The sequence below is a fragment of the Osmia lignaria genome, chromosome 11 (genome assembly GCF_051020975.1).
Source record: "Osmia lignaria lignaria isolate PbOS001 chromosome 11, iyOsmLign1, whole genome shotgun sequence".
Classification (NCBI taxonomy): domain Eukaryota; kingdom Metazoa; phylum Arthropoda; class Insecta; order Hymenoptera; family Megachilidae; genus Osmia; species Osmia lignaria.
The window spans coordinates 5,850,010-5,872,422 of record NC_135042.1 but is presented as its reverse complement, the minus strand read 5'-3'; the positions used below and the strand labels follow the sequence as shown (position 1 = coordinate 5,872,422).

Here is a 22,413-nt window from a genome sequence, read left to right as displayed (position 1 = left end):
ATTTACGAGAAAGATATTGTTCTAGTTTTTCTATCATTTTGACTCGACTCGATTCAATTCAATTCGACTCGAATCGAAACAATCAACATTGATTCGCGTAAAATCAATAAACGAATAAAAGGAAAGAAGTATTTTTCGAAGAGACCAAATCCAAGCCGCGAATTAAGTCCGATTCGTTAACGAGCCTCGCAATTTTCGTCGTTTCCGGTCCACGACGAGCCGATAAACGAGCGTTCGGGCTTGAATCGGGCTTTAATCGACGTCCAGTTGGTAAACAAGGGCCACTCGTGAGGAAATCGTTTCGACTTCGTTTCTGAATGTATTTTAATACGAACCAGATCGTAGCTCGAATGTTTTGCCGCTCAAATAATTACCCCTTTCAGCAGGCCGCTTTCTCTTCGGTTCGTTAAACCCGATTCATTCGGAGTGCAAAAACGAAACGCCCCTTTTATGGAAACGATTCCGTGTGGCTGTGATAATAGCAAATAATATGATGGAAATAACGGCTTCCGCCTCTGTTTTCTCGATAATTCCAAAACAGAGCTGTCAGAATTGAAAATTTGGAAATTTTTATAGCTCGAAATTTTCCTGATTGAGATTTATTTAATTCTGAAATTTTCCATGTTCAAAATTTTCCTAATTTTCCTAAGTTCCAAGGGTGAAACATCAAATATCACTCAACCACGTCACTAAATTTCCAATTTCATTAGAATCTCTCAGGATCTTCTGGCAACTTGGTTGCCCGTTAAATTCCACCACCTTCGTCATCCGTCTATTTCTAATTACCAAGTGAAATTAATTATACCGTTCGCTAGCGACGTTTCGCTTGCCAATACTTCCTTTCATCCAATTTATATCGATCTCCGAACAAGAAGATCGCAATTGTGAACTAGTGGTTTTAATCTATGGTCAAGAAGCACCAGATACTCCTCCATGGTGTAATTCCGTCAATTGCTGATTCGATTACCGATCCAATTTACTTCGATCTTCTTTTCTCGAGAAACGTTTCTTCTACCCTTAAGTACACCAAGTTTCAATTTTCTTTTGATACTTTCTTTGAAATATACCAAATTTTAATTTTTATTTCATACTACCTTTCTGTATTTTCTTAAAATTTTTGAGATATCTTAACAGCTCCATTTGTCTGTTCCTTCATCGCGAGAGGTAAAAAATTCACGGTTGCATCAAACATGCAAACACATAACAGCTCATAAGTCGGGCCATCTGTTTCCAAGGGGATATTGTCGCTGTATATTTATGGGATGCACGAGTACGTACCATATGTCCTGGAAGACGAAGAAACGTGTATATCCTGATATTTTTTATCTTGCCCAAAACACTACACCTTCATATATACCGTGATTCAATTTATATTAAAAAATGTTTTTAATCTCAGGAATTATTATACAAACTCCTTTCATCTTTCGACCCGATTTTAATCAAAGGAATAATTTTTAATCAAAGCATCGTTTCGATTAAAAAATCTGTTGTTGTCTTGTCAGATTGGTTATTGGAATGATCGTATGTCGCGCAATCTTCTTTTTTTTTTATTGATCTCTAGCCGTCCTTGTTGAATATCATGTGTATATCAGAAAACACGTGTACCACTTTTAATCAACGCGTTCGATTGCTTTCTTCGACGATGCAGCTGCTGTGGTGGCACCGCAATCTCCGCCCCTATCCAACCCTAAATCAAACTAGCTCGTTTCGCTGTTATTTGCAACGGGGATGTCGGCGAGGGGATTTCTCTGGATAGAAATTCGGATGATTTATAGGTCGTTCGATATCGAGGTAATCGCGAAAGAAAACACGAGGCAAAGCTTCCTCCCGGAGAGACGTAGATGCGCTCGACAAGGTAACTGTTGGAAGGATTCCGAAGGTCCCAGTAAAATAAACAAAAAAAAGATGTGTGTATACTGAAGTACGAGCTGCGTTGCTTTATTCCGATTCTTCTTCCTCGAAATTTGGGTAACTTTAAGTTATTGCATATCAAATGGTTGATTTCGAAACGCAAACAGTCTGGCACGATTTCATGACATAAAAGTATCACGGAATAGCACTGACGATACGTCAATTTAAAGCTTGAATTTTAATGAAAATAAATGCATAAATCCCCCGTGGACATCTTTAATATAAAATGAACGGTTACCAATTATATCGAACAATGACCGATTTTGGTATATGGAAAATTAGACACAATTTCATGAGATAAAAGTTTCATGAAATACTACTTATAATACATCAATTTAAATTTTAATAAAATTAATTGCATAAATGCTCCAGGGATATTTTTAATACAAAATGAACGGTTACCAATTATATCGAACATTGACCGATTTTGGTATATAGAAAATTAGACACAATTTCACGACATAAAAGTTTCATGAAATACTGTTTGCAATACGTCAATTTAAAGCTTAAAGCTTACTAAAAATGATGATATAAGCGCGAATGTAATAACATGGGTTGTATATTGTCCAGCGATAAATCAAAGTGAATGATCCAGGGATCATCGGGTAAGAAGATAATGAAATGCTCGACCCTGCGAGGAAGCTCTGTTCTCTATGATACTTTTATGCGGAATAAAACGCGACCCGTGAACTCGCGAAGCATCGTAGGAGCATTCTGAAAGCCTGCTACAATGCTTCTTTATCGTCCCTTTGCTCCGCGATACGTTTCATGCGACTTTGTGGAATCGTCGATACACCCCCTCGCGATTCAACCCTCCATTCTTTCTTTTTTTTTCCATTCAGACGCGTCTCTGTGCTTCGTTCCGTGGATTGCGCGACGTTTAAACGTGTACCGAGAGAAATATCGTCGGATTGGTCGCAGTTTAAAACGTTGAACGATTCATAATAATTCCTGCTCAGATGCTGATTCGAAAGGAGACGTTTCGTGGTTTTGACGATGAGCGTACCTTTTTTTTTTACCTATATACGCGGCTCGTAACATTGCCGCGAACGATTATTCGATCACTCGCAAGGTGACTGAGCCACGCACAAGTATAGAAAATAAATCACGTAAGCAAAATTTAAATAATATATTTTTCATTTTTTAATCGCTGGATACGCGCGATCGCGTATTGTTAATTAATAGTTCCATTGATTAAAAAATTGTATTTCGATGTAAACTTGAAATTTTATAATTTTATGATACATCTTGATGGCTGTTAATTGCAGTCTGAAAATTTGTAATTTCACGGTGTATGTTGACTAGGATTAATAGCAATTTGGAAATTTGAAAATTTATGGCGCCCATGGATGGCCATCAATTGCAATTTGAAAATTAGTAATTTCACATCGTTCTTTGATAATTCCCAATTACAATCAGAAAATTAGTAATTTTACATGCTATTAATTTCAATTTGCACGCTTAATATGATCCAATCATTTACAAACAAGGATGATATAATATTTGAATCGGTTACAATCTCGTTAATCATTGACGCGCCACATATGAGAATGGAAAAGAGGAGAAAACATAGAAAATCGATGGAAAAACTTGGTCGTTGACAGTCGAGTGAAAGGTTGATGGAATGAAAAGAGGAAAAGAGGGGTAAAGAAGGGAAGAAAAACGATATCAAAGCGACAAGCCAGCCTCTCACGATTTTCCGGCTGCGGATTTTTTCCACGTTCCATTTCCCGTGTTTTAATGCATAAAACATTTCGGTCGTGCGATACCCGTCGCCTGGAACCAGTTCGGTAGAGAGAAAGAGAGAAAATAAAAAAGGAAATAACCGTCTCCATGTCGCTTTTCCTTGATCCTTATCGCGTTTCTCGGCAACGTATTGTTTCTTCGTTTCCTTCTTTGTCACGTTCCTCGTGTGCTGGAGATTACCGGCAGTTTCGTTTCACTGTGAACCGTTTCTGCCGTTTCCAACGGATTTGGAAGATGCTGAGGAATGCCTTTGTGAATGCTGAAAAGATTCGACGTTCAGGGTTAGCCGCGTTAAAACGTTCGACGAGTTAGTTTTGTGTTTAAATTAAAAGGATAAATTAGCAAATTTTTATTTACTAGAATAAAAATAAATTTTTATTTATTTACTTGAGTCAGCAAAGCTGGCACTTAAATAAGCTAAAACTTTTAAGCTCCAATTCAAAATTTGGAATGTGAATTTTTTATTTAAATTTTGCTTCGGTGAAACATCGTGTGGGACGTCGGAGTTGTATGACAAAGTTTCTTCTGCTCGAATTTCCTTAAGGTGTTCGCTCATCGAACCTCCTTCGATATCGTGTTACGGTTGTTTTCGCTTCGGAAGAACGCGATGGGGTGGCTCTTTAAGGGGGTGGAAACAGATACGCCTGAGAATTTGCACCCACACAAAGAGGTTAATGGCTGTTTCGTCCATATTCAACCCTACTTTCCTCACAAAGAACCCACCTTTTATTCTTAGTGGATGCCGAGTCTCTGATGAAATCTATTTTTATTTTTATTTTTTTTTTTACTGATAAAAAGAACGTGAAACTCACTATGTACTTATTCCATTTTCTACATTTCTTTGCTCTAAAAATGCAAAGTTAAACAGACGAGAATTTTTCGAGTTAGGAAATTTTAAATAAATTTAAGGGTTTAATCAATCTTAATCAATCAGCCTCTAAAGACTCAGACATTCGATATTGTTCAAGTTGTATATCAATGATAGTCGATTATCTCTGTCTTGGCTGCCTGATGATCGATTATCCGGACACCATGGAGAAAATTCTTGTATCGAAAAGATACAGCAATTTCATTCGAAGGTTTTGTGAGGATAGATGGAAACACGGTGTATCATCACCGATATAATCCGATTTATCCAATAAGCTACTTCATAGCTCAGCTGTATTCTGAAATTGAGAAGTTATTCGTTCTATTTAGAATAAACTGCAGATTTAGATGATTTATTGCTTTTACTTGATTTATTAGACTGGAATGCTCTTCTCATTTTTATCTGCAAATTTGTTTATAATTAAATAGCAATGATAATATTTCTACCAGTTCAGAAGGATTAGAAATTGGCAAAGAGAATTGTCCTCCAAAATCTAATATTTCAAACGTCATCCGTAACAATTTCATAGGTACCATTATCTCGTCTGTCTTGGTGAAACCACTTCAGACCACGTCATGCAGGATTGCTCCAGCTGATGAAGGCACTCAGCTTGATTCGAGCGACTGCATGACGTATAAATCATCCCCCTAGTCGGTCGTCACTCGTTTACGCGTCTTCTTTGCGTCTTTTGCCAGATGCCGGCAGAAAGTAGAAATTACTTTCATGTCGGAGCGAAATTTCATCGGTGCTTGAAATTTTAAATGCCTTTGTCCCTTGTCTTCAGCTTGGACGACGTTCCCTTTTCCAGCGACGAAAATTGCACACCCTTTAACGCTTCCAGCTGCCTTTTGGACAGAAATTCTCTTGAATGGATGCTCTTCCTCTTAGATGAGTTCATTTGAAATGTAGAGTATTGAAGCATCTAATATTTCTTAAAATTCGAACGGCTAATTTTAGTCGAATTGCACGAACACCATTTCCAACAACCTTTTCCCATGGCATTTTATTATTGAAACAATTCACGCCACTTTGATCGGGTCGTTTCGAAAATCCAAGGGACCGTGTAATTCTTCCACCGCGATCGCTCTCGTTTTGCTTTGAAGTCGTAAAACGCGGCCAGCCTCTCGTTATTTATACGTTTCAATTTTTTTCTTCCTCGAAAAGACAATTCCACAGGTCGTAATTGACGCGACGATACAAAATAAAGGGGTAACGCGTGAACGTGTCGCGTAACATTCGGCGAGGAAACTATTTCTAGGATTTCCTTCCGGTTGTCTCATCAAACTATTCGCGAAACAGTTTCCCAAGTTAAATGGCATTTTTCTGGCGTGCAAGAAAATTCGTAACAAATTGAAATTTCTTCGGGGATGTTCGAATCGGTACGAGGACACATTTTCGTGCATCAAACTCGAAACTCCCCGAGGAAATCGACTACGAAATCTCTTGCTCGTTGCTTTCAACGCTGAAACTTTGGCAGAAACTTGAGGATAAACGATAAAAGATTATCGTCTAGTATGACGACCCCGAAAGTGATTTTTATAAAACATTGACCTATAAATAAAGGCCATAATTAGCCTTTTAGTTTCTCAGGACAGGTATTCAAATATTTCAATTTAAACAAATACTCTTCAACAATTAGAAGATGAAAATTCTGTCCACCCTAGTTCGCTTCATCCCCGAAAACAGATCCTCAACAGATTCAATTTTCTATTTTAAAAAAGAAAATTATGGAAATTCCGCCCACCCTAGATTACTTCATCCCCGAAAACAGATCCCCAACAGATTCAATTTTCTATTTAAAAAGAAATATTCTTCAATGATTAGAAAATGAAAATTTCACCCACCCTAGTTCCCTTCATCCCCGAAAACAGATCCCCAAGAAGAATTTATAACTATTACCGACGCGTCTCCTCTCCTTGACAAAGTTTAATCGAAATCAAAGTTTCCGTGGTGAAACGGGGGATGCTCACCCCCTCGCGCCAGCCCCGGTTCCTTCGAATACTTCGACGTACACGATGAAGTGGCTGCATTGTGCGGTAGCCGTGGATTCCTGTTTGCTAGTTAAAGCGCGTGCAAGCTCGAGAGGAAATCCTGGCTCGGTCGGGATACGCATTCGAACAACGTCTCGTGGAAACACGGGGGTGGGAAACGCAAACACAGCAAGTCGAGGATCGAATGACGAAACGCACGTGATTCTGCGATAGCTGGGTTGGGCTTCGACGAGGCCTCTGTGAAACGGGAAATATCGTTTGGAATGACAAGGGTTGTTCGTTTCATCTCTCTGTTTGCTCGAGGATTCTTTGAGGGTTGCGAATGTTTCACGGAGATTTTTGGGCCAGATTTTTTTTCCAAAGGGTTGTTTGTACGTTTGGGGATAACTTTTTGGGTATTGGAGAACGTGACTGAGATTTGTTCAGGGGTTGAAATCTAAGTACTATTTGGAATTTAATTGGCAATCAAATTTTTGGTAGTGTAACCTACATATAATAGTTACATTAATTTCAAGATGTCAATGGTACGATGACAGCTATTGGTTGTCTGATTTCACTGAAATTTGTCCATTTCCCTTAAGTGATCAGACACGAAGGCGTATGCGATAGTCGATTGATCAGCTGGTGTTAGAACTATCGACAAGCTGTTCTGCTGTCTGCCGCTGTCAGTCAGCCACTGTTCATATGTCTGACTGGTGGACTACCCTTACTACTGTCAATTAATAACTGTTACATATACGTCGATCAATCTTCCCATATCTTAATAGTTTCTCCATAAAAAACAACGATAGCTAAGTAAAATATTTTGTTGGAATTTAACTCGTTTAAATTAATCCATGAAATTTACAATCAAATAGCTATTTTATAATCTTCTTCGTCAATTTCTCTATGATATTTATTTTAATTGGATATGTTAGGTAAACGAAACTTGTTACGACAAGAAACCCAAGCATCTTAAATAAAGAGAACTCAAACAGAATGTTCAATATTGAACGAATCCAGTGGAATCAATATTTACCGAGTTATTAAGGTGAATCCAGTCGCGTGCACCCCCCAGATATTTGGCCTTTGAACATATTAATTATATTCACCGACGATTTTCATGATAAACTTCGGTTCACCGCAAAATTGAATGACCAACCTTTAAACTCCACCGGTGCAAATAGAATTATATTAGAACCACTCGTGAGCCTTATTTAAAGTTCTCGGATAGAATTTATCTGGCATCCGTTTTCGTGGTTTTTTGGGTCACGTTTCATGGTGAAATAATTAGCCAATCTCACGTTCCCCGCATTCTTTCATTTCCCTTACAAATTCAACCAGAAATTCATTCAAATCTTCCAGATCTACCATTGTCAGATAAAAATGTGATCATTATCGTATGATTAATTTTTCAAAGAAGATTTTCGGTAAAAATTGAACACCATTCGGCTTTTGATATCACCGGTTGTAACACAAGTTCCAACTGAGTCGTTGAAAGAATTTAATAAAATGCAAATTTCCAGGCTGAATTCTTCAAAAAATCGAGCTTCTTAAAAGCCGAGCAATCCTCTTGCCACGATGTTTGCTGGGCTCGTAAACGTTTCAATCTCCGAGTCCTGTATTAGAGGGAGCATCCGGATCGGAATCCAGCAGCCATCGATAAAATTCGCCCTTCCAGACTCGGTTCCTTTGCGTGCCAGATAAAACTCTTCCCTTTGCCCACTACTCGTTCCTCTTTTTGATCGGAATACTCGTTCATGTTACTTCGGCTCGGTGATCGACGTCTTTTGTGATCGCGTTTCCGCTTCACGCCCACCGCTTCTCGTCTTTATATCATCCAGCTTTGAGAAACAACGAGGTAACATTTGGATTCTCCTGGGAGCTTGGGCTCCTGTATGAAAATAAAACAGGGCGATCGTGTCTCAATCATAAAAACGGTGCTCCCCCTTTGACATTCAGATTTAACAAATTCTGTCCAATTCTGATTTTTATTCTGATCATATTGAGGATGTTCTACTACTATACTCAATTTTTTTAATGTGCAGATGGTTCCCAAAAAATGTGGATTAGCCCTTTCAATATTTTAAAATTCTACAATTCTAAGATTCTAAGATTCTAAAGTTTTAAGATTCTAAAGTTCTAAGATTCTAAAGTTCTAAGATTCTAAGATTCTAAGATTCTAAGATTCTAAGATTCTAAGATTCTAATATTCTAAAATCCTAAGATCCTAAAGCTCTAAAATTTTAAAATTCTAAAATCTTAAAATTCATAGAGCACCTGACCCAGCCCCAAAAATTCCTACTCACCCTAATGCTTCTAATTCTAAATTTTTCTGAACTCCCAAGGAATCGAAATGTCCCTAAACATCGTTTCAAATAAAAATTAATTTTTTCATAATGAAATCTTGGTCACTTGAATAATACAATTCATTCTCCCGCCGAGAATTTATACCACCGCAATTCAACACAATAAGAGAATCCAACACGCAGTTGTTCTCTGAGAAAATAAATTCCTCAGAGCATCTGTTGCCATTCCGTTAATTGTTCGCTACCATGGCTTGGCTGCTTTCCTGCGACGCGTTTAAACGTCTCCAAAACAGACGCTAGAAAATATCATGGACCCCATTAAATTGTTTTAGGTAGTAACTTAGCTGGTTATCATCCACGTTTATAGTATAACAGCTTGCAAATGTGGTTGAGATACGTGTTCTTGTTTATAGGCTGTTTCTTGTGCCACTAAGAGCAGGTGGAGGATGCATAAACCTCTTGAAGAGAATTTATTCATCGTAGAGTTAATGTTTAATGCATCAGCTTCTCAGATGTTCTTCTATCATCGTATATTGTTAAAAAATGAGTCTTTTATCGATTTAGGCAACTTTTAAATGACTGTAAAATTTTATCATAATAGTTTATTTTTCTTTTCACTTTATCGAATTACAATTAATATTTAAATCGGAGAATTTCTTCTTAAAATTTATTCGAATGTTTCGCTAACAAGGAGAAATCGTCCTCAGCTATGCAATAACGTTCGATCGCCGGTTGTTTTTTGGGCTCGAAGTTTCAACTGACAGGCAGTTCCCAATTTCCGGTTCCGAGGCGTTCTTTGAACGCTCGTAAAGCACTTAAGAAACTGCGAACACCGCCAAGGGCGACGATAAAGAGCACCGATAGGTGCTGGCTCCTCTCTCAGGTATCGATACTCGCATCTCAAATTCCGGGCTTCGAAGCACATCGAAACTCGAGAATCGAACGTTCCTTTTTTCCTCTTCCTCTCCTTTCCTTCTCGATCTTGTATTTTCTACGCTTTATTACGGGAAATTGGAGTAATTTCGTTCGAATTGGAAATAACAGCCTGGAGAAACGTTGCCGGAGTTTTGCCCGATACACTTCGATTCGTCGACAACTGTGTTCGATTTTCTAAAAACGATGAAATTTCACTAGAGAAAATTTCTTAAATTTATACTTTAACGATATACAAGTTCTAAAATAATTTTAGTTTAACAAAATTTTTCTCTTCATTTTCGTTTAAGACAAATTCTGGTCAACGTGAAAATCCGTGAAATCTAAATATTCAATCTCGTCGAATACGCAAATAGTAATTCAATTTCGCCACTTGCCGATCCGAGAGAGTTCGATCAATTTGCATCGATTTTGAGTCGTCGTCTTCGGTGGAAGTTCACAGGTTTGATAAGCGTGAAATCTGGTGACCGACGTTTAATCGAATCAAAAGAATACGAAACCGCTTTGGGAAAGAATGAGAGGATTTCTCTCGAGGTTCTCTCTGCAATACGGGCGATTATATTATTTTCAGAAACAAACAGAAGAGATGCACGGCGAGTTTCATCTGTATTCCGCTTCTTAAGACTTAATCTGCTTAACTCTCGAATCTGGTTGAACGAGGATGCAAACTAACAATGAGTAAGAAAAAAGAAAAAGGACTAAATAAAGGCACAAAGAGATACTGTCCGTGGTAAAAAAATATACTTAGGAGATTTCATGAAACAAACTGCTTTCCAACTTACTAATTGGATTAATTCGATCGTTTAATAAATAAAACAGTTTCTTCAAATTAACATAAACGAATGAAACGGTAATTTTAGACGAAATCCAGGATGTAGATTCAAGAATACGTTGGTAAATGTCGAAATGTGGGTCGTTCGAACGACGAATTAATTCGTCTCGTCACGTCAATTAAACGAATTAATCGTGGTTCTATTCGACGCTCAAGTTTCATTGAATTCGACTGATTTTTATCGATCAACGAAGCGTGCAGGTAGGAAACGAGGTCGATCGTACCTTGATTTCGATGATTGCTCTTTTGAAAACGTAACGATCGAGATCGAATTTTTGGAGTGGAATCGAAACACCGTAGCCGCCGAATCCGCGCCACGTAATCGCTCGCTTCGGCGAAAAGGAGGGTACAATGGGAACGAGGAAATTTGAATTTATATTGGACCCGTGACGGTTCGTGGTTCTCGCCTCGCGGTACTTCATTCCGCGATATACATTAAATGCATATTCATGTCAGGATGGTTTGTTGGAAAAACATGATAGCTTGAAACGCGCGAGCTTTAAGGTTTAAGGGTCTTCTGGCAAGGAAAGAAACTTTCCCGTGAATGGAATTTTTTTGTGAAATTTATTAACATTTGCAACCGGCGGAGTAAGAAAAAACTTAAAATTTTTATATTTTTTAAGAAGACTTATTTAGTTGGTCTTGTGATGTGTTGATAGGAAAATAGGGAAAGCCATGTATCTTCGAATCTAAGAGTTTCAGGATCGAATCCCAGAAACTTCAAAAATTTTTTTTTTTTTTTTTATTAGCAAGAAGATTTCTTTCCGTATCGAAAGGAAAAGTGAACTAATTTTCTTAATAATTTTCGAGTGAAAATTCAAATTTTCTCAAAATATTCGGAGTTCTTAAATTTTCCTCAAAATCTCCAGCCTTTCTCAGGAAACTATAACCAAAAATAGAATAACGAGAAGCGAAGACAGTAAAAGAAATAGCTCCACGATAAAAACTATCGAGAAAAGGAAGAAAATAGAATTTCCCGAGATACGTTTCCCCAATTCCGCTGGAAATTCGCTAATTTTGAAGCAAGAGTCGTCGACAAGGCCGAGAGGAAACGGAATCTCGGTTCATTCGGTTACACCGAGATAGCCTCGAGTTAGAATTTCCACTGTGCCGACAAACAGGGCCAATATCAATTTCCTTGTTTTCACTGAAAATATTGAGACTTCTCGTTTCCATGTTATCCACTTTCATCGTAGCTTAATCCGTATAGAAAGTTGTCCTCTGTTTCCCACCCTCGTCGAACAATGATCGGCTCCAAGTGGATCATCAATCGCTGCGATGAATTTCTTAAGCCGACGATGCGCTCACCTCCGGCCGGATTTCCACCAAAGGGGAAACAATAGAGCGACGGCGAAATTTACATGGAAATCGACTCTGGTGCTGCTTAATTCCTCGCGAAAGCCTTTCGAAGCTTGCCTCTACCACGTTCATTTGTCTTCATTATTCTCTCATTATCACATTCTACTCCCGGCCACTTTTCACGCGCGCGATTTCGAATCTCTCGCGATATCGAGCACGATTTACTCTCCTATAAAAGCCGGAGAAATTGGGATATTAATTCGAATGGATTACCACAGCTCGGTATTAGAATGTAACATCGAGAAATTTCGGCAAAGTGGATGGTTATAAGGTGAGACTCCGTGCCAAGACGTTCTTTAAAACGGCTATCACTTTCAAACTTTACCAAATGAACATTATTTTCTAAGCGTTTAAGAAAGAAGAATCGAAACGAGAGAATAATTCTTACAAAGTTACCAGTTGTTTCTGTTAATCTAATTCCTTAAAAAAATAAAAATAAAACATTGTAATTCGTTTGATTCGTGTCACGTTCAGAAAGGATATAAACGAGTATCCCATTCCTTCGTAACATCCGGCTTAAACTGAATAGGAATTCCTGAAGAGAGTAAAAAAAGGCTGGCTTACGTGGGTGAATAGGATTAAAGGTGTCATAAATTGCAGCAAAGCGCGGGTATATCCTATTTCCCTGTGATTACTCGTAAACGTGGTAGCGTTTCTTTAAACACGGATAAATAAAACAGGGAAATTTCCCTGCCTGAGATAAACAAGTGCGAGTATCATTATTTCAAATAACTCAGTTTACACAACATCAGCTGCACAAATACTACAATTTTCACGCTAGCCAAATAGCGAATCCGATGCGTTAAATATTCTTTTCTTCCTCTCTCGATAACAAGAGGACCATGCGCTATCTGGTAAAAAGGAAAAGAAAAGGCATCTGCCATTTTTTCCCAATTTTGTTCTCCTTCAGCGAGGTTCGACGTTTCTGCCGATAATCGCGAATCGATCCGACCCCTCGTCGCCACGTTAGGAGCCAGCCCCCGAAGTCAAAGGGTGATTAGGAAGGACGAGGTCATCATTCGGTCGTCCTGTGTTCTCTGATTGGACGAATTCGAAGTCCCTCGGAGCAGACTGCGTCATAGGCGGCCAGTGATCGATACCCAACGATTATAACGCCCCGAGGACGTCGTACATATTAAACCCTCCAACTCCTCCGATGCTACCGTACATATTAAACTCTTCCTGTCCCCGCTTCCAACCCTCTCTGTCTTCCCTCTTCAATCTCCTTTCCGCCTGGAATCTCGCAATTCTTCTTTGTTTCCTGGATGCTCGTTGGTAAACGCAAGGATTCGCCAGATATGAAGTTTTAAAGATGAAGGAATTTCAAAATTCATCCTTGCACCTACGAATATTTTCATTCTTAATTCGTGATAGTTTGAAATTTTCGATCTTACGACGCATTTATTCGATTTACGGGTAGGAAATATTTTCTAGCCGTCGCGAAATGATTACTTTAACGAGCTTGCAACCGGGGGAAGGACAATGTTTGCCGTCGAATATTGTTTAGCGTCGCGACGCGGTTGAAAATCAATCGAGTTTACGCAAACAGGCGAGGCGAACGGCTCGCGATAATGCAAAGCAAATAACTCGTCAGGTGCTTGCCAATCTTATTTCGATTCGTCGGTAATTCGGTGAGGATTGTTTTAGTAAAATTCAACAATTCTTTTTTATCAAATTTATTAAGAATTTTATTTCAATTATTTACAATATTAACACTTCGTTTTAATCGACAGATTTGTATATTTTTCTGTAATAAAAACGATTTAATCGTCGAAGAAAAGTTTGAAAAAGTCTTTAGCAACTGCGACACACTTGCCACGATACCGAATAATCAACACACCAGTTCGTTATTGCTTTCCGCACGAAACGTAGATCTTTATTTCACTCGGCTGACTGTTTTTTTATCGTCGCGTTAACGCGGATTTCACGTGACGATCGCTCGTTTAGATTCCCGTGCGAACCCATGCGACGACTTTCGCGCTCGACGATTCCTCAATTGCACCTCTTCATCTCTGTTTCCACGAGAATTTGCCCGGCAACAAAAAGATCATCCACGCATCGTACAGCTATTTCACGTGGTGTGCGGGTTAATTGTTCGATGCCGGTTTAAATGACGATCCCGCAAAGATTTATCGAGCCTCATTTGCACGCGTTTATTTATTCAGCGCGGTGTTTAGCGATATTGCGAAATTTTATTACCCGTTTTCGTGTTTCCTTTTAGAGGTTGGAAGCTCGCCATCAAACGAATTTACGTTGTTCCATGTATGTAAATTTTCTACCGTGCGAAAGTTATAGCGACTGGTTGTTTCACGTAATAAAATTCTCCGCTCGTTTCCGAATAATAATCCCTTTTATCTTTTTCATTTTCCAGAAATACGTCAGCGAGGGCTCGACGGTGCGTGACTGCGTCCCAACGTGCGTCGAAAAGGGTGAGTTCCTTTTTCCTATTATCAATTTTTTAAATTAGGCATTGACATTTAGGATGTGGTAAAATTCTTAATTCACACTAGAACTATCGACGTTTGATGAACACTAATTTTTAACCAGAAAATTAAATAAATATGAATCATAATTTAATATATATATCCATTCTTCATCTCGGCAATAACCAACATACATTCCAGTCTAAATACCTTGATATTTATAAATTAAAATAATAAACTTGAAACTGGTCATTTTAATTGGTTTGGTAGTTCTAGTGTTAATAAGATGATTAGTGATATTTGATGTATTACTATAATTTATCCTCAAATTGCTTTGATAATTTCGGGAAAGCAATTATTTTTCGAAGATGAAAAGCGTTCCAGATATGGAATAAATTGTCTTCTGTCTAGCGTTAATGAACGACAAACAATATTGAAAAGCATCAATGTGACAGGGATGATTTTAATCGGATTACAATAAGGTAATGCAAGCGAGAGGGAATAAATTGTCGATGAAAGGCACTCGTCTCACACGGTAGCAATTAATCTCTCGTTAAAAGTTGTTCTTTCAAACGGCTTTTCGCCAACGAAAATAACTCCCTCGGGGCTGTTGAACGCGACAGAACAATTTCATTCTGTATTATCGTACCGTATGTAATTGCGGACGGAATTTATCTTCCTAATATGACAACGTGTCCGTGTTTCGTGCCAGAGAGCCGCTTTAACTTGCTCATCCATTTTCCTTTAAACCAGTAATACGGCTTGTTATTTGTTTCAACAACCATTCACTGTCGTATATTTCACGCGTCAATGCTATAAATGAAACCGACTCGTAGCGAACATCTTTTCTTTACGCGTTTAATAAGGGAAGGTACAATAAACTCCTTGATTAAAGAAAAATGTTATTCTCTATTTAAAAAAGAACAGTGCTCTTCTTCGATTACAATGGACATTGAATTTTTTCATGGAAATATTTTCAATGAACTTCATTTTTAATGACTTATTCACTCTTAAGGCTTTTGATAAGAATTAGAATCTTCTTCAGCTTCTTTGAAAGCTTCTAGTAAGAATCCCATCGCAAGCATCGATGGAGATCGTTTCAATAGCTTATAAATTTCTCTTGGAGAAACCTCTTCACCAACTATTTCAAGCATCCCGGTGTCGAAGAGAAAAGAATCGGAACCGGTTGAAAAGTCCTTTGGGAAAGTAGGTCCGCGAACGGTTGGTCGGTAGCCGCTTCAAAGATGTCGATCCGCTTGTATCCGCTTTGAAATCCGAGTTGCACGCGCGAGCACGTCGATTCGCGTACGCGTGGTTTACCGCACGAACCGCGCTGGAATTGCTCCTCTCCGCGTGCAGCTGCATCGCCCTCAAATTGGAGCAGTTCCTCTCCAACAACGGAACGATCCGTGATTTTTCCCCCCATCAACCTCTGACCCTGTCTGCTGTATTCTGCGGATGAACTTTCATGGGAAATTTGTTACTTTACAGTGAGTCATACTACTTGTCTGACCACCGACCTTCTCTACTTCTCCGACCACTTAACACATTCTGCTTGTCTGCCCACCTGACATATTCTACTAGTCTGACCACCTAACATATTCCAGTGACTACAGGTGCAAAAGACTGGACATGCCTTTGTTTTCGAGGGGTCATGATTTATGGGGTCCCAGACACCCCAGATGAGATTAGGTCTGCACGCAATTTTCACTCCCTTTCATTATAATTTTTTATATAAATCGTTGAAAAGCAGCACAGGACTGAACAATAATTATTATTGTTTGACAAACTTGTATTCATTTTATGCATCTTGGTAAATAAATCATTTTAAAAAAGCAATTCAGTTATTATTTAATTTACCTAATTTCATTTCTGAGTTATTCATTTAATGCCTGTAATTTCTTTTCTCAGTTATTTATTTATTTGACTTAAATTCTTTTATCATTTTAGTTATTTAATGTATTTTTATCTTCTTTTCTCAGTTATTTATATATACAACATTTAATAACTGTTTGATCTTTAATAAATTAAAATTATAATGCACATGAAAATCAAACTTAAATCAAAACACAGTAATTACTCCTTTGATCTAAAACGAGGTGTGACCTTCTCAGTCTTATAGCGACCGCCGAAGGATGCGGATCAACCTATCAAACATCGCAGGGACCACCCTTCGCAGTTATTTATCATCCTATTCCTCTTTATGGACCAAAGCCTCCATTCGCGCTTATTTATTATTTTCATTCGTTTCATGGACCTCGCTGGAACTACTCCTAAATTACTGTATTCTTAGATTCCCGCATTCGTTGTTTTCTTAGATCTCTTATATTCCTGCACCTCTTATATTTTTGCATCTCTTATATTCCTGCATTCCACACACCCTTGCTTTCTTTATATCCTTGCATCCCTTTCATCTCCGCATCCCTTATACCCTTGCATTCCTTACATTCCTACTTTCTTTATATCCCTGCATCCTTTACATCTTTACGTCTCTTATATCTCTGTAACCCTTATATCCCTGCATTCCTACATTCCTTATACCCCCGCATTCCTTACATTCTTACTTTCTTTATATCCCTGCATCCTTTACATCTCTATTCTCTTATATCTCTGCAACCCTTATATCCCTGCATTCCTGCATTCCTTATACCCTCGCATTCTTTACATTCCTACAGCCCTTACATCCCTGTATCTCTTACATCCCTGTATTCCTTACATCTTTGCATCCCTTACAAACTTTGAACTAAAAATTTTTCCAAAAAAGCGCCCTCTAGCGGGAAAAATGTGAACTAAAATTCCGACCTCGGATCAGCGCCATCTGGTTTCGGAAAAAGGAACTAAACCATGCACCATTTTTGGCCCTCTAGCGGGAAAAATGTGAACTAAAATTTCGACCTCGAGTCAGCGCCATCTGGTTTTGGAAAAAGGAACTAAATCATGCACCATTTTTGGCCCTCTGGCGGGAAAAATGTGAACTAAAATCTCGACCTCGAGTCAGCGCCATCTGGTTTTGGAAAAAGGAACTAAATCATGCAGCAATTTTGGCCCTCTAGCGGGAAAAATGTGAACTAAACTCTCGACCTCGAGTCAGCGCCATCTGGTTTTGGAAAAAGGAACTAAACCATGCACCATTTTTGGCCCTCTAGCGGGAAAAATGTGAACTAAAATCTCGACCTCGAGTCAGCGCCATCTGGTTTTGGAAAAAGGAACTAAATCATGCAGCAATTTTGGCCCTCTAGCGGGAAAAATGTGAACTAAAATTTCGACCTCGGATCAGCGCCCCCTGGTGGCAGAAAAAGGAACTAAATTTGTAACGATTTCTTACTCAAAAAGAGCTTACATCGATACAGGAATATAAGGAATAAAGAGATATAAGGGATGCGGAGATGTAAAGGGTGGGAAGATGTAAGGGATGTAAGGATATAAAGAAAGCAAGGGTGTAAGGAATGCAGGGGTATAAGGGTTGCAGAGATATAAAGGAAGTAGAGGTGTAAAGGATGCATGGATATAAAGAAAGTAAGAATGTAAGGAATGGAGGGGTATAAGGGATGCTGAGATGTAAAGGTGCAAAGATGTAAGGGATGCAAGGATATAAAGAAAGCAAGGGTGTAAGGAATGCAGGGGTATAAGGGTTGCAGAGATATAAAAGATGTAGAGGTGTAAAGGATGCATGGATATAAAGAAAGTAAGAATGTAAGGAATGGAGGGGTATAAGGGATGCTGAGATGTAAAGGTGCAAAGATGTAAGGGATGCAAGTATATAAAGAAAGCAAGGGTGTAAGGAATGCAGGGGGGTTGCAGAGATATAAAAGAAGTAGAGGTGTAATCGATGCAGGGATGTAAAGAAAGTAAGAATGTAAGAAATACAGAAATAAACAGAAAATAAAATAAAGGTACATGGACACTTAACAGGTAGGTCCGCTTCCTTTGGCGGTCGCTATAAGACTGACGGAGTTACCGTTCGATCTAGGTTAACCCTTTGACAACTGCGGCGCAGCCAGCTTTACCCGAATCAGTTTACAGATTATTTTATTTTTTTTCTTTAACGTGGATCAATCTTGCATAAGACCCCCCACTTATCCTGAATTTCCCCATTAAAATCGAACCTCCTGTTCTTCCTGTTCCTTCAGAATCTACAAGACCTACTCGAAGAGCTTGTTGACTCGAAGATTTCCGCTAAATGAGGAGGCTTCTCGGAAAAGCAGCTGGAAAAACGTCAGCTGACTCGCGTAATGCGATTAAGGGAGTGAAACTTCGTAGCCAGGCTCTCGAACTGAAAATCCTGGTGAACTTTTGTAATCCTCTGGACGCGTAATGGAGCGTACGTGTCGCCAGTCAACGTGTTAAATTTTCTCTGTTATTCTTCTGTTTCCAATTTTATTCTACATTCACCAAAATGTAGAATAAAATTGGAAACAGAAGAACCTCCTACCGGTTAATAAAACACCGACAAGTTAGAAGGAATTCACCCTTTACATCAAAACGAAACATTTCTAGACACTGATGCAACATTCATTAAACGAAATTTAATAAAAGAGACAGGAAGCGAATAATTTTCAGCAAGGTTTCGACTAACAATCAGAAATTCTTCTTCAACTCGTTTCTCAGCCAAGTTCATTTTCTACCCTCTGCGTTTCTTAAGCCTGGTTGCAACCGAAATTTCCTGCGCCACTTCCTCGTGTTTCGAGCAAATATAAACGAGGTTGGATTTTTCATCTTTAACGAGCCGAGGATCGATCTTTCCACGGTTATTGCGTCAACGATACGTTCTGCCCGAAGAACTCGGTTTAGGAAGCAATATTTCCCTTAAAACGGGGGTGAGTTTCTGGGAAATATGAGTCGGTTAGGGTGAAACCCTTTCTGGTTAAAATTTATTATTCTTCCAGATTTTCTCATTTTATAAATAAATAGAGACTTTCTTTTCGAAAAATACAGTATTCTTTATTATATAATTAAAATTTACAGAATTTCACATAAAATAATGATTGATTTGCGTTCGTTACAGAGGCCTGGAGCACGAGGACGTACTGTTGCCAGCAAGATGGCTGCAATTCGGCACCTTCGTTCTCCAGCAGCTCCATCGTGATGCTGGCTGCGTCGATGGTACTGCTGGTGGTCGGACGAACCCTTCGTGGCTAATACGTCGCTAGAGGCGACGAGGAACCGCAAACGGAAGCACCGGGATCCATCTAACGCGAACAACAAGGTCGGAGGAACGTTGCATCGCGCGTTTACCATTGAATCTGGCCATCTTGTTGCTGACTGGATGCTGACCTGTCGATAGCTGTCGTTGATCAATCGCTAAAATTAATTTCCAATCACATTTATAGCACTCATTTTTTCCATGTTATTATTTGTAAAGAATCTCAATGGACGGGAGTTTTGATCATTAAAGATTAATATGAAATTTTAATTTTTCTTTTCATTTTGATTTTTTCCTTTTCCTTTTATTTTTTTATGGCGAACTTTAAAGAGAAATTTATTTAGAAATAATTCTTTCGATATTAATGATTTATTTATAACGCAATTGGAATAATAATGGCTTACTTGAAAATTGTCTTTCAACAAAGATTCAATTTTAACACCACTGAAATTCTTAATAATTCTTAATGTCAGTTTTGTGTCTATAGAATGTTTTCTTACGTACCCTTTTGATATGGCTCATTACTCATGGGGAGAATAATTTTTCATGGGACCCTTACACAGCCGCAGATCCACATCTTTTCGCTGGAATTTCTTCTAGTCAGCTTTCTGCCCGTCGCGTCGCTGACACTCGCCACTTCAGCGCTCCTCGGATTCAATTTATTTGAGAACTTTCATTCTTTGACCCCATATTTGTCGCTTGCACACCTATTCGTTTCTCGTTGACCCTTCGTGTAACAGTGAATAAGTAGACGAGGCGTGAAAAAAATTTCTTATAAGTCCTTTCTTGCGGTTACCTTCCATATTTTACTTTCCTATTGAAAAGATATCAATTTGTTAAAAACCTTCGCTCAAGACTATTTTCCCACTTTTTCAATGTCCTCTATTCTTCAACCACCCAGATTTATTACATTCCTACGACAATTCTTATTTATTCTCCATATATTCGTCTTGGGAAACGCAAAAACTCGCCGTCCATTCGAATCGAACAATCAGAGAAAATAAAAAAAAAAAGAACCCGACCTCTGTCGACGGATATCGATCCCATGGAGCAAGATTGGTCAGAATCATGAACAAACAGAACAGAACACAATAAAACAAAATCGGACCACTCCCAAAAAAAAGCACAAGGAGAAACCATAAAAGAAACATTACAAAAGTTTCTCTTATTGCTTGAATCGTTCGTGGTCGTGTGTAACATCTCTCTGAATCTTACAATGTTTGTTCGCGAAATACAGAGAGAAATTTGCAAAAGAAAAATAAAAAATAAAATGAAGTAGGGTGATAAGAAAAAAATATTAAGTATCGATGGAACCCGCGCAGATCTATTATGTAACCTACTACATACAGACAACAGTTAACGAGGAACAGTGAGGATAATAATGATAAACGTTATTATTATTACTATTACTATTATTATTATTATTACTATATTGCTACTAATTACTATTATTACCATTATTAAATTACCATTACTAATTGCGACACTACACTGGAAGCATCATCGATATACATACTATATATACAAGAAATTATAGTAGAGTAACGATGATAGAGCGATGATCGAGTGAAAAAAAAAAAAAAGTAACAAACGTTTGTCGATAATTATTACCGTATTGTAACCGCTTGAAGTAGCCTTAATAATTGTAATTAACGAACGCACGCGTGAGAATATGCGTCTTATTGGTTGGCGTGAGAGGATGACGCACTGTGCCCTGTTTCAATTTTCATCCCCCTTTCGTTCTTCTGAAAAATTCAGCCATTAGAAAGTTGATAGAAATTGTTCCTTTCTTTCAAGGTAGTCGAAAGTCAATTATCGCGACCGATCATTCGTACGAGTCAATTACCTGGAGATTCGCAAGTGTCAATTGTCCCAAGAGACAGAAAAATCTTCCTTTCTTCTGTCGAATCAATTTCTACGTCCTCTTGTTTCTTATGGGTACTTAGAAAGATAGATTCAATTATTAACCCCTTGACACAAAGTCAATTTGCAGTTGGCCATTTAATTTTATGCAACAATCTTTGACCTTATTTTTCTTTTTTAAATTAATTATTCAATATTATCAAGGTAAAAGGTTAAAATTGATCAAACTTCTCGTGACTATAATTCACTATCATCCCCTAAAATTACCTGTGGAATTTACTCAGCGACAGGGGATAATTCTTAATTAATCATTTATCCTGGAATTCTTCGAAGCTTGTTAATTAGATGATAGTTTGATTAACGAAACCATCGCGTCGTTATCTTCTCAGGCTGACCAGCGTCTGAAATTCCTAAAACAGTAGCGAGAAAACAATTCATCCTAGCCGTTAAGCCAACAATGCGAATCACAACGTAGGACGAGATAATCTTAATCTATTCACGAGAGCAGAAAAATAAAAAAAAAAAAATCGAATGGTAGCGAGAAAGAATTCTAGAGAATTATATACCTGTTCTTCTGAGATTAGGCGACAGATGATTTTATCTAAAAGTTAGCTCGAGATTCTAGCGTAATAATAAAAAGAAAATGAAGAAAGAAATCTTAATCTGTTTCCCGTCTCTGGACGTCGACTAAATCGATCAACGTCTCGTTGTTATTGTTGAACGAATGATTTGAGATAGATCTATGGTGAGCCAGGTGGTTCGTTCGATTTTCGGTAAAGAATTCATGTTCGATTCGTCTGATGGGGTGGTCTTTAATTGCGAGACGCATGGTTAAGCAGAGGGTGCAATTAATTCGCGACGATTTTTCACTGTTGAACGAAGAAGAAGAGGAAAGGGAGTTTTGAAAATGATGGTGATCCGGTTCCTGAAATCAATCAGAGTTTTCTAGAATTATTTTGGGAAAATTTGAAGGGATGGGGGTGTTTTAGATGCGAATTTTCTATTTGGCATCACCTACAATGGGAATTTCATTATCTTAGAGTATCGAAAGTGCAA

At 38.3% G+C, this 22,413-nt stretch overlaps 1 protein-coding gene across 1 annotated transcript in view; it reads left to right on the top strand.

The window, feature by feature from the left end:
- LOC117603626 (U-scoloptoxin(05)-Sm1a) overlaps positions 1–21,085 on the top strand; it is a 53,599-nt gene extending 32,514 nt beyond the window's left edge. Inside the window, exons 3-4 of the mRNA XM_034322953.2 lie at positions 14,300–14,357; positions 19,357–21,085. Coding sequence (XP_034178844.1) covers positions 14,300–14,357; positions 19,357–19,490 — 192 coding nt within the window. The 3' untranslated portion in view covers positions 19,491–21,085. The remainder of the gene's footprint in view (positions 1–14,299; positions 14,358–19,356) is intronic.
- The last annotated feature ends 1,328 nt before the right edge of the window (positions 21,086–22,413 follow it).